General features: G+C 39.9%; 1 protein-coding gene across 1 annotated transcript; it reads right to left on the bottom strand.

Annotated features, from left to right (window-relative positions):
* Positions 1-1,702: 1,702 nt before the first annotated feature.
* LOC306783696 (uncharacterized protein) lies at positions 1,703-3,925 on the bottom strand (the record flags this gene model as incomplete). Its single annotated transcript, XM_079277461.1, has 3 exons — positions 1,703-2,038; positions 2,282-2,442; positions 3,463-3,925. 3 exons carry the CDS (start codon positions 3,923-3,925, stop codon positions 1,703-1,705), a joined length of 960 nt encoding a protein of 319 aa, XP_079133587.1.
* Between the last annotated feature and the right edge of the window lie 8,811 nt (positions 3,926-12,736).

Below are 12,736 nucleotides of genomic sequence, written 5' to 3'. Positions count from 1 at the left end.
GGTTGAGGATTTGTAATTTCGCAGTTCTCACATTTATGACAGTTTCACTCTGAGAGTCATCGAGCCTAAACACAGCTGACGTTACGTCGAAGACCACGTAGAGAGTGTTTTGGAATTAACGTAAATTAAGACCATAGCTATTAGCAGTTAGCTGACAGATGGATAGAAGGCTGACAGCTACACACGCTCAAAATATTTCTAAATGAAACACAGCTGGTCCAACACACTAACGTATCCTTACCTTCTTTCAAACGTCAAACAGCAAAGCGTGCAAACTACAGCTTTTCATTTCTTATTCAGGAATGAAAACACCGCTGACAACAATGAAAAGTTTTGTCGGCCACGACGTTACCACGGCAACAAGCAATTGTTTGCAATCTCATAGTAATTACGGCAGCAGAGGAGGGACATACACAATTCGCAAACTGGTAGTCGGTCTTTTTATAAATACTAGGGAGTGTTTACATTTAGGACATACGATGTTATGACTTATTGTTGTGAATTATTAAGAAGTTGTGATACAGATATTGCCCATGAATCGATGACAAAACTCAAGCAATCCTCTTCCAGCCAGAAATTATTTTATCCCTGTGTTATATTTAAATATAATATATTTATAAATATTAAATATTAACTATCCCTTTAATTGTAAATTGCATTGATTGTCATTCACTCTCTTCATTAGACTCAACACATATGAATGCAACTTTATTTTTCAAACTATTCATCGCCACAAAAACACTACTGTTGCTTTTAGAGTAAAATATATTAAATTATATAATGTTAAATTATATATTAACATAACACGCTTCATATGAGAGCAGTTTACAAAACACAGTGAAAATGCTGTAAATGTAAAAAACATACAGTACGTGCAGCCACTTCTTTGTGTGTGTGTCTGTGTGTGTGTGCGTATGTGTGTGTGTGTGTGGGGGGGGGGTATGTGTGTGTGTGGCTTTAGTATATAACATGCAGTTTCAAAAAGATAACACAAAACAAAAGGTTGAATATTATACAACATTTCATGATCATAAAGCCAAACCTAAGGCCCCAAAACTTTAATTGGGTGAATATCAATACATTATTTGTCTTGTTACAAATGTGAAAAAATTCAAATATTGGTGAAATATTAGTCCAGCATTTGTAACAGACCTGACACCAATGTAACACTGACACTCTTCACAACACGAGTCTCCAAGGTTTTTTTCTTCTGTTTCTTCATCCACTACCATGCAAGTGCTATCATCACCCCCATTTATACAGTTTAAGTACATTCATAGATAAATTAGTTCATTGCAAATGACAGGACAGGAACATAAGCTTTCAGGATGTTTGTACTGTTTAAATCACAAGTAAATCATGCACAAAAATGGCCATTATCGTTCTGAATAATTGGTTGAGTCTGAAGTCATAACTCAGATGGATTACTGAGCATTAAACCATTAAATTTCCAAGCACATAAAAGTGGCATTATCATGGGTCGATGTTATCAGTTTTCATATCCAGCCCAATGTGCAGATGTCGACATACCCTTTTGCTAATTTGGGTGCTCCAGGTACAGATATGGCACCATGTTGGGCTGTGAAAAATGAATGATCCTCTTCATGCCACCATGTTTGTGCACCTGATTGCATTGTGTATTGTCTTCTCAAGAGTAACAAACATAAAACGACATACAATAAAAGCATGCTGAACTTTATAACTATGCAAAAACCCCACTTCTTGTTCTTGAGCCGCCCTCCTCCAGTTCCTCCTCAGAGTAAGAACTATAGTTCCCTGTTCCTCCTCCAGCACGCCTCATGAAGCCTACAGAGCCTACAGAGCCTGCCCTCAGCACTTCCATCTCCTCTTTTTTATCCTCCTCATCCCCTTCTATCTCCTCTTCATCCTCCAGGCTCGAGCTGTGTGAATCACTCTGAGGCTTGGTGCTGTGAATATCCCTTCCAGCTCTTTCTGTGTCAGTCAGTGGCACTGCTTGGTCCTTGGCTTTGCGACTTCTCTTCCACTTCATACGTCTGTTCTGGAACCAGATCTTAACCTGGTGAAATACAACAGGAATCATTACAGTTAAACCGTGTAAACATATTCAGTTGTCTGGGTTTCAGGGTGCAAAAATGTGTTTTGCTTCTCTGAAGGGATTTGTTGCAGGGGATGGGAAGAATGCTGAAAAAGCCACTTGACAGTGACTTGAAAGGATGTGGATAAAGGGAATACACTCACGCACTACAAATGTATGTGATGCAATATTCAATACAGTACATCCTGGCTCTGCCTCTCTCACCTGAGTCTCAGTCAGCATGAGTGAAGTGGCCACCTCAAAGCGCTTAGGCCTGGACAGGTACTTGTTGAGCTTGAACTGGTTTTCTAATTGCAGCAGCTGCTGACTGGTGAAAGCTGTCCTGGGCCTCCGACACTTCCCCAACAAAGCTGCCTGGGCCTGGACTGAAAACAGAGAGAGGCAGAGTCAAACAGCAGCAGAGCGTTTGCTTATTCTGTCCATTTGTCATTGTTTACATTTTCTCATTTTCATCGAATAACCCTGCTTACTACTGTTATGGATAGTGGGCCTATCAAAAGAGGCCTACAGAAGCCTGTAAGCGAAAGTAAGAAAAAAAAAAAAGCTTTCATTGGACGGATATTTTTCAAAAAAATCTCCAAACACATCCTCACGAAATCTTCTCGTTTGGTTTCCCTTAAGGCCCATCTGCCTGTCTGTCTTCCTGCCTCTATATCTTGTCCGTTAGCATTTATTGCCATGATGTGAGGTCGTGGTGAGAGGATATTGCTTTGGCGGGGTAATAAACCATCACAGGAGACCATTACCTTAATGAAAACATTGTAAATGTTATCAATTGATTAAGTAGGTCTATTTCAGGTGTTACCTTTATACCGTAAATATTGCATGTTTTTTACGATATACATTGTCCTTAAGAGACAGCATCTAAATATCACGGCCCTTCCAAAACCAATACCAATAGACAGGTGTTAGGAGGCTCTATAAACATTAATAAATTGGCTGTTGACCTTACCATAACAAAAAGAAAATGACACAGCATCTGCTTATGTCAAATAACATTTTAATCAAAGGGAAACAATGAATTCGGTCGAAGCTGGAGTATAGTTATATCCTGCATTTAAAAAAAAGATCTGTAAGGCCATTTGCGTATGAAGTATTTAAGCAAATACACATATTTTATAAATGAGAAGAATTAATACAAGAAACATGACTTCAACACAAATGTAATTTAAACTTAATGCACATTTAAAGATATTATTAGTAGTATTAGTAAGACCAGTATAATTATTGTTTTGAATCTTAGCTAACTATGGCCTTTGGATCAACCATGTCATTTTTAAAGGGATTGTTTAACCTCTGGATAAACATCATGCATTTTAGTGCTCTCACCATATGGTACAGGAAGTAAGAATGATCAAGTTCAGGAAACACGGAGATTCGCTTACCTCCATAATCACCGAGTCTGGGTATCATCATCCCGGCTCTGATCCAAGGATCCAGCGGGAGCGTCGCCATGGCCCCCTTCAGCTGCTCAGGGTATGGCTGGACCAGCTGCGCAAAACCGGGGTATATGAAGGCGGGGTGCTGGCCTCCGAGGGCTGCCAGAGGATACATGGAGCCCGGGTGCATTCCGAGAAGACCCGCTTGGTGCAAAGCAGCGAAGCCTGACTGGGACAAGCTGAAGAGCTGTGATTTGGATAGGACTCCTGGCAGGGCTGGAGAGGAGTTTGTTGGGTTCGGATGAGGGGAGGGCGTCTCTGAGCCGCAGTTGGATACCGGACTGCCGTCGGGACTTCTGCTGTAATACAGCCCTGGGGACGCACCATCACTGTCCGTCCTCTGCGCCACGTCGTGCGCCAGTAGCGCATCAATACGAAAGTTTTTAGATTTCTCCATGGTGCTAGTCATTCTGTAAATTTCATAAACTTTGAAGTGAAGTGTCTCTAATTCCTGAACACACAAAGTTGTCAGAAACTGCTATATTCTTACTACTTTTCCTTGGAGAGAATTCTTTTTCTTTTTCTGACCCACTCTAATTAAGCGTCTGTGTAAAAAAACCCACTTCGCTCACTCCAGCAGAGAGCTGGGAAATTACTCGCACCCAATAGCACTATAAAGTCTGCTGCTTTGTGATTGGTCAGAGCCCCACAAGGGCAGGGTGCTCTTTCTTTTGAAGGGTTCATTTTAGGCATTGGTGCACGCCTCATGTTGCATTCTACAAATACTATTCCATCGTCCTAATTCTTTACGTTTCATTCTTTCTTAAGCATTCACAATGCTATCATAGAAGGATATGTGTGTGTGACTTTCTATCTTTTAGTCTGCCTGTTATCTGTCTGGCAGTTTCACCTCCATTATCCTCCCTGTCTCAGGTGTAATTGAGGTGTAACTTCAAACACACAGTTGAACACTATATTGCGTTGATTACTGTAATCTCACATGACGAAATTCATCTTTTTACAACTCAGTCTTCATTAAATTTTATTGCCTGCTAAGGTTGACAGAAACCCAACGGTTCTTATCAGTGGTTGCTGCTGTGATTATCGGTCATCACCACACCATGGAGCAAATAAAGGGGCATTAAACTAACAACAGAGTAAACTCATTGTCTCTCCTCAGAGCCACACACAAAGTATGGACAGGTGAGACAAAGTCCTGTAGCAGCTGTCTGGCACGAACTCCATCACAATACACGTTATAATATGCAAGGATTCTTATGAAAGGTAGTGAGATTTGTGCATAGCCCATAACTTATTTCATATTTTTTGGCTTTTATTGCGTTTATTAGAGCAGCTGGAAAATGACAGGCAAGGGGGAAAAGAGAGGGGGACGACCTGCAGCAATGGCTGCAGGATGTAAGGCCGCAAACTGTACATTGCAACGTTTTATATCCATAATTCTGCATACAGTTTTGCAAAAGACATCTTCTTGTCAACCTAAAGCTGATTCTTACCTCATCTGGAACGGTATCTCAATGTACTTCAGATGAACCTGTTCTGCTTCGCCCACAGCGTCCAAACTGCATCTATCTGCCACAGTTGAACCAGCGGGGATTTCCTGCTGGTTTATACTGGACTGATAAGAGACAGTCAGAGGCCTGGGAAAACAAACTGCTCTCACTTCAAAGACAAACACACCAACACCTGCTGAGCTACACAACATATCAACTTAAAGATGTGTGTGCAGGCATGCGTTTATGTTGTAGACCATCAAGGCAAATGATTGTCTCATTATTATTATTATCATATGACAGTTTTCAGACTTACAATTTAACCAGTTATCAATGTTCTCCAAGTTGCAAATAGAAAGGATTTTGTTGATTAGAACCACAGTTGAAGATAAGACTTAGTTTGTTGAACTCGCAAGTGATAAAGCTTCTTTTTTTATTTGACTCATAAGACACAAACATATGAAGAGGCTTTGATGTGTGATGTTTAAAGTCATCTCTCAGGAGAAACAGGTTAATAATTAACATGTTCCATCATCAATCATTACTAAGACTCTGATAGACCCATTCACATAGACCACAGACCACAGTAGAGTCAAAAGCAAAGCTGTAAGAAATGGCTGTGAGAAAGCGGTCATACTGGATACTTTGCACATGTTTGTCATTTGTCAGTCTGGTAATCATCCTGCCGATGACATCATCAATTGTTTGAATCTGTGAGAACATGAAATATCTGTCTGTCATTAGGTAATGATCGTCATGTTGTATCTACAAAGTCCACAAAGCAACTTAAACCCACATCAACAACATATACCATTTTAATCTCTTTTCTTTTTCTTTTTTAACAAGAGGAAGTAATTAAATTGCAAATTGAGGGTTATCATATTCTACATAGCATTATTAATGTCAAAATAGATGATATATTTTTGAACGATTAGGCCATTTGTTTCCATGCTCTTGATAGTCAGACAGTTCACAGTAATGTGTGAAGTTCCAGGATAGGAATGAGGCCGTAAAAGCCAGCTGTAAAATCGTGAATACTCTGTGATCTGTTCTACATTAGACAGGGGAGAGTATATATCTCACCATTTAATGAAGTTTGTACAGCACATATTGATATCCGAGCACAAATATCACATCACAGATACGGTTCAGCAGATATTAGGGACATTACATTTGAAATTTCACACCACTGAGAGGTATTATGTTTGGTAATTGGAATTGTGATTTATGGTCATTACATTGCCATGTTAATAACCCTTAACAAAAGAGTCTTTGTAGCCTATTCATATAATTGTATCTAATAAAAAATAGATAGCAGCCATAGCCTGATACTTTGTACAGTAATATACTCTGCGGATGGAACGACCATGTATGAGGTCAACCTATGTCTTGTTTGATTGGAATGGAAACATTTTTCATCAATGACATTCCTTCATCTCGAGCAGCATTTATGAAACCAGAGGTCAGAAATCAGAGCTATTTTAACACATTTAGCGAAATCAACTCTATTGTGGTTATTTGCAGTCCAAATGTTTGCTAGCTGTCTGTCTGTCGATGTTACCCGTGTTCCTATTGAAACCAATTTCATGCATTGATTTCATATATTAAATTGATTTACAATCTAATACATTTGAACATGTGATTTAACGTTGGCTTAAACCAAGTCACAAGCTGAAACGGAGGTTGCTGGTACTCTGTTGAGATAGTTATGTTGGCTTTAGCAGAAGTTCAGCTTGGTTTTTATCCCTCATCTTGATTTAGCAACACTTACAGTCGTTATTTATGATAATAAACCAAACCACCAAGCTGTTGCTACATAGCTACGGCTAGCTGTGGTTATCTCATCAGCTAGCTTTTAATGTGGCAGCTGGTATGCGGCACCTTGTAGATCATCAAAGCACATTGCAGTTACTGCAGCTTGGGCACCAATATACACCTCAGATGAAGGACAGATGTTTTGGTTGTGTTTAGGCCTATTGCTTTCTTTTCTTTCTTTTTTACACTCATTTTGCATTGATTGCATTGACTATTTATGTTTTGGTTGGCCAGTCCTATACTCAAAACTATTAACATTTCTAAAGTGCTAATGACTGTTGTGCTCAATCGCACTAAACAATTTAAAATAATCTTAAATATCAACCAAATTGGTATTTCAATATTTGAGCTCACAAGCACTATAGGTCTTCAATGCATTCTTTTTTTCTGAAGATGAAAAAACACACAGACATATTATGTATGCACAGGCACTTGCACACACACACACACACACACACACACACACACACACACACACACACACACACACACACACACACACACACACACACACACACACACACGCACAAGAGCAACAATGCAAACCACAGAGTCAAAACAGACAAGAGCAAGTCTGGGAGACTTGGGGGGGGGGGGGGGGGGGGGCTACTCAAAGCTCCTCTCTCCCCTTAGCTGTAAAAGCACCATTCATGTTGCTTCTATTCATACACAAATGTAAGAGAGGTTAACCCAGTGGGCGCCTCTGTCAGGCCTCCTTAGCAGAAAGGTTACGTCTTCCTTGCATGGTGGTGCACCAGAGAGGCTAAATCACAACTGTTTGATATCATTGATGTGATCACAAAAGTTTGTTTTAATGAATCACGTGAATTGCAGTGGCCAAAAAAACTAGCTATGACTGCTCATACCAACTACTCAGCTCATGCTGCAGCCAGAAACTTAAAACTGGAATCAACTCCTTTTTTGAGAAAACATTTTCCCCCCAAATGATTTTAAATATTCCAAATTAGGTATTTAACCATGATCGTGACTTAACTGACGTAAGTGACACAGATTAATAGGGCCACTGTGTTAGTAAAGTAAAATATGACGATGTATCCCAGGAGACATTAAGGCTAGAAGAAAATCCCCAATTTACTGAGTATAATAAAGCCTGTTGTTCTCCTTCTGTCTGTGTCCTATTGTGGTTTCTAGTCTCATATCTGAGTTTGTTTGCTATTGTTCTATCTATTGTCATGCCCCAGTTTTGCTCTGATTGGCCCAATGGACCGCAGGGGAATAGAACATTTCCTGGTTGAGCAGTGGTGGGTGTTCAGGGTAGCAAGGTTCAACATTGTTCAAAATGAGTTGATTAATGACGGCCGTCACAACCAGAGGCCGCGCCATAATGAGGAGGACAAGAGGGAGGAGCGGAGGAGGAGAAGAGGAGGCAGGGGAGGGGAGGCAGGAGGAGGAGAGCTGAGATTGGATGATTATTACTGAGCACGGTAAACAGTGAGATGACAGTACAATGAGATGAGGCTTCAGGGTAGAAGTGGAGGAGGAGAAGAGAGGAGGCACATAGCCAATTAGTGCTAAACAGAGGTCTGTGAATGAGAGGAGGAGACAGACACACGTAGAGCTGGTTAACACACAAAGACAGGGGCAGTGACGGGGCGTCAGAGTGGTGGCTGCAGAGAGTAGTTAAACATCTGTTGCTCTGTGGGACACCCAGACTGCTCTGCAGGGTCAGGTTCCCAAAATACTCATTACCCAAATGCTCTTCCTTTAACACAAATACATACTTGAAACTCTTCTAAACAACTCTTCTTCTCCATAGGAAAAGGTTGAAACCATTTTCTTCTGCATATACAATATACCTTATATCATTCATTGATGCAATGGCAACTTGATTTCTGTGCCATCTTCACTGAAGGAGTATTTCCTTCTTTGTGGTACGCAACACAAGCTAAATATCATTATCATTAAAGTTATTACAAACAAACGGACCAAGGCAATCCACCCAGACTTTGAGTCTGAAACACAAAAATGCAACTCCTTGTGGGGCTATAAGTCAGTAGAATACATTTTCTTGGGATCTTGAATATCTGTAAGAATTTTCATGGCAATCCATCGAACAGTTCCTCAACTATTTCAGACTGAACCAAAGATGTGGATCGACTGACCAACATTGCCATCCCTATCTCCGAGAAAATGAAATCCAACAATGGGGAATCACAGGATGGGCACATACAGAAACATACCCGACATAGCACAATGTTGTTCAGACATGACTATATAACTCTGAATGATAACTCTTATCCCAATCAGTTGCCTCCTTTCTGTGCATCCTTTCTATGACTATTACTCCTGCTTATTTAATGGCTCCTCATCATTCTCCCCATAACACTCCAACTTGTCAGAGTTGAGACAGTTCAATTAGCCTTGTGGTCAACGGACACTCCCATCAATCCATGTTTGTGGGGTTTAATCAGATCGGCTTGTGTGCATGTATTTGCACGTATGTGTGTGTGTAAGAGTTAGGGTTAGGTGATGAAGGGGAAACACATAATTATTTATCACCACGTCACCTGACACTGCCATATCACCTCTCCCTTCCCCCTTTTTCATTTCCCTTCTTCTCCTGCTCCAATACCTGGACATTTCAAATGAATAACGACCTATATTCTTCAAGACGATTAATAAAATGGCTTGTAACTCACAGAATGAGTGTATAAGTTTATAAATCATTGCATTGTAGATATTGCTACAGCCTGCATATAAGAGAGCACTGAAATGACCAAGTGATTTATGGCTTCAGAACAATTTGGATAAAAGAGGCAATAAGCAACATTGGTGATGTATATATATTTTTTCCTAGGTTGTATTTAAAGGTATTTGGTTATTATAATATTCTATCATGCAGTGATTTAGTCAGTTAAAGGATTTATTCTGATTGCTTTTTCTGGATTACAAAGCATAATGTTGTATAAAATACAAGAAACACACAGAAATAGAAATCAAAAGTGTGCAGCACGTGTTTGATTGAGCTCTTGTGTGCAGGAGAAGGTTGTGTTCGAGAGGCTATCCAGGGGTTAACGGGGATAAGCTTTGCTTTAATTGGTCGTTTTGACTGAGGCGGGACTGACAGGCTGAGAGGCGGGACTGTCACTGCTTGATGTATGTTGTCCCACACCGAAGATGAGATTTCATTTCCCTAATTCACCCCCCCCCCTGCATTTACACCTTCTCTCCTTCTTGTTTTGCCCTACCTTCTGCCAGTGTCTCCCTGTTTTCGACTGTGCCTTCGCTTCTTTTCAATGCCCCAACCCCAGATGCTGCTTGTCTAATCGCAGTCTGAACAATTGAATTAGTTACAGTGATATGTAATGAAAAAACTGTTGTTGAGCTGCCAAATGACGAATCATCATTCTCACTGTGAGCAGCTCTGGACTAATTGTTATCCTGTTTCTTTATTGTTGGAATGCTGTTACGTATGTATATATGCATGTGTATGTATATAGTGTCTTGCTCAGGGACACGAACCGTTGACGCTGCGGTTACCAGACAACCCTCTTAACCCAGTGAGCCACGGTCGCCCGGTATATATATGTATATATGTGTGTGTATGTATGTATGTATATATACATGTAAATATATATATATATATATGTATGTATATGTGTATGTATGTAGCAACAGCAGAGTAAGCTGCTTGGTATTGGCAGAGAAGATTTGGCAAATTGTTCATGGGTTTAACCCACATATTCAGCTGTGCTGCTCATCCTACAAATGCATGTTCCTTACAAATGGGGCACCGTTTGAAAGGTAAATAAACACTTACAGTGGAGTAACTTGAAAATTGTATCGCTCGCATACAGTCACTAAAGTGTATGTGACGAGTTGGGAGTGGGAATGGGTTGAAAGGACCTTTCCTAAATTCATCTGGGATGGTGAGCAGATATACACACTCACACACACACACTCACACACAAGCTTGTGCTCGCCTGTGCTCCTATCCTAATGTCTGTAAATGAGCAGCTAATGATGTGTGTGCAGCTATTTGCTTATCCATATCAGTTCTGCAGCTGCTTGTGTTCACACGTACATGCAGACATACAAACAGACCCAATCACTTTTGTTGGTGCAATGATGATTGAGCATAAAGACAGTGATGATTTATTGTTTGACTTGTTCAAACCTAGTGCTGCAAGTGTCCGTTCTGCAAAAAATGTTTACTTACTTGTGTCTACTAACACAGCAGGATAGAGCAATTTGAGTGGGCCACTTTGGTGCTTAAAGATTTAATTGTCAGTGCAATGCATTGTGATAACATGCATTGTAAAATATATCATTATTATATTATTATCAGATTATTTTCCCTTAGCACTCTCTGTAGATGTGTTGAAATTCAAAACATCATCATTTTTAACACATCCCTTCCTGGAGTGAATAGAAATTATGATACATGATCCTAGCAAAAACAAAATGTCTAAGTGACCAGCAAAAAGTATTATTATACTTGATAATAATATAAGTCATTATAAAATGCTTTAGAATGTCTTATGACTGTTGTTAGAAAGCATTATGACTATGTATGAGTGGTTATAACTTTAATGATACTGTTATAAGCAGATTATAAGTATGTTTCCAACCTTTGTTTTCTTTTGGCAAGCAACAACGTAAAATGTGTGTCACATAATTTAGGTTGCCATGTGGAACAATCAGCACTGTGACATATTTGTTTGTTGATAAATAATAGAATAGATTAGAAAATAATAAACATTTGGTTGTGTTCAACTCACAGCTATATTTTCACATTTCGCATGTATATATATATATATATATATATATATATATATATATATATATATATATAATATCAGATTGCTAAAGGGATCACTTCTTGCTTCAGCCATGTTCACCTATCTCCAGATGGTGCAGCAGAAGCCCCTTTTTTCCTCTCCATTCTGAACTCTCCCCCCTCCATTCTTGCCTATTGACGTGATAATGGCTACAAATTGATGAAGCCATTGAGTGTGCTGGTGACACGAGGGTGAGTGGGGACACAAACTCTCCACCACCCAGTAACACTCATTAATCAGACCTCTTCCAGCCCCCGTCCCTCCCTCCAGACTGCCTGACACACTGCCAGGGGCAGTCATGTAAATGTTTAAAAAATTCATAGTTCAAGGCAAAAAAAGAAGAAGGTGAGAAGAACACAAAAAATGGCCTTGTTCACCTTATTATCCCACACGGAAGATACACAAAATGAATTTTCACCAAACGACAGACAGTCTGTTTCTGGTTTTGATGAGTGGTTTCATTTCAATCTCAGCATAGATTTATGTCAAAGTAAATCAGCAGCCTGGTGGCCAATGTGTTGATCTCTACATCCTAAACTCCCTCACTCAATAATTAAATCAGCCTTGGCGCTGTGACAGCTCAATACAGTCAATACGGTTAACTAACCTCCAGCACACAAGGGATGTGCTATCTGCCTTGCAAAAACCCCAATTGTCACAGTGTGAGTCAGTGAGAAAGTCTGTTGATCTTTTGTGAAAATGAATGACATTCTTGCTGTTGTGGAGCTGATGTTTGTGCTAAAAAAATCTAATTGAGCAGTGCACTAACTACAAACGGCATCAGATCGTTTGAGAGCAGCCGGAGAAATGCTTCTGATGTCCCCAGAGAAGTATTGCTACGAGGCACAAAATATGCTCATTGAATTGCAACAGTTAAATCACATTATGGCAATATCTCACGGTCCTATATTTTATGTAGAAAGGAGGTTACTCAAGACTTCATCTCTAATAATATGCTACATTAAATTGATGGCAGAAAGAAAGAAAGGTTGGGTGAAGGAGAAAGATGGGAGGAAGAGAGGGCTGGATGTTGAATCTAGAGATTCATTAGTTCACACTGAACTTTGATCGTATTGACTTTTGACAGCAGTAAATTCAGGACTTGGAAAAACCCATGGTAATCAACCAGGCAGCTTCCGTGGTTTAATGGTA

This window comes from Melanostigma gelatinosum (genome assembly GCF_949748355.1).
Source record: "Melanostigma gelatinosum genome assembly, chromosome: 10".
NCBI classification, from domain to species: Eukaryota; Metazoa; Chordata; class Actinopteri; order Perciformes; family Zoarcidae; genus Melanostigma; species Melanostigma gelatinosum.
Note: the sequence above shows the minus strand (reverse complement) of the source record. Positions and strands in the feature narration are given on the sequence as shown.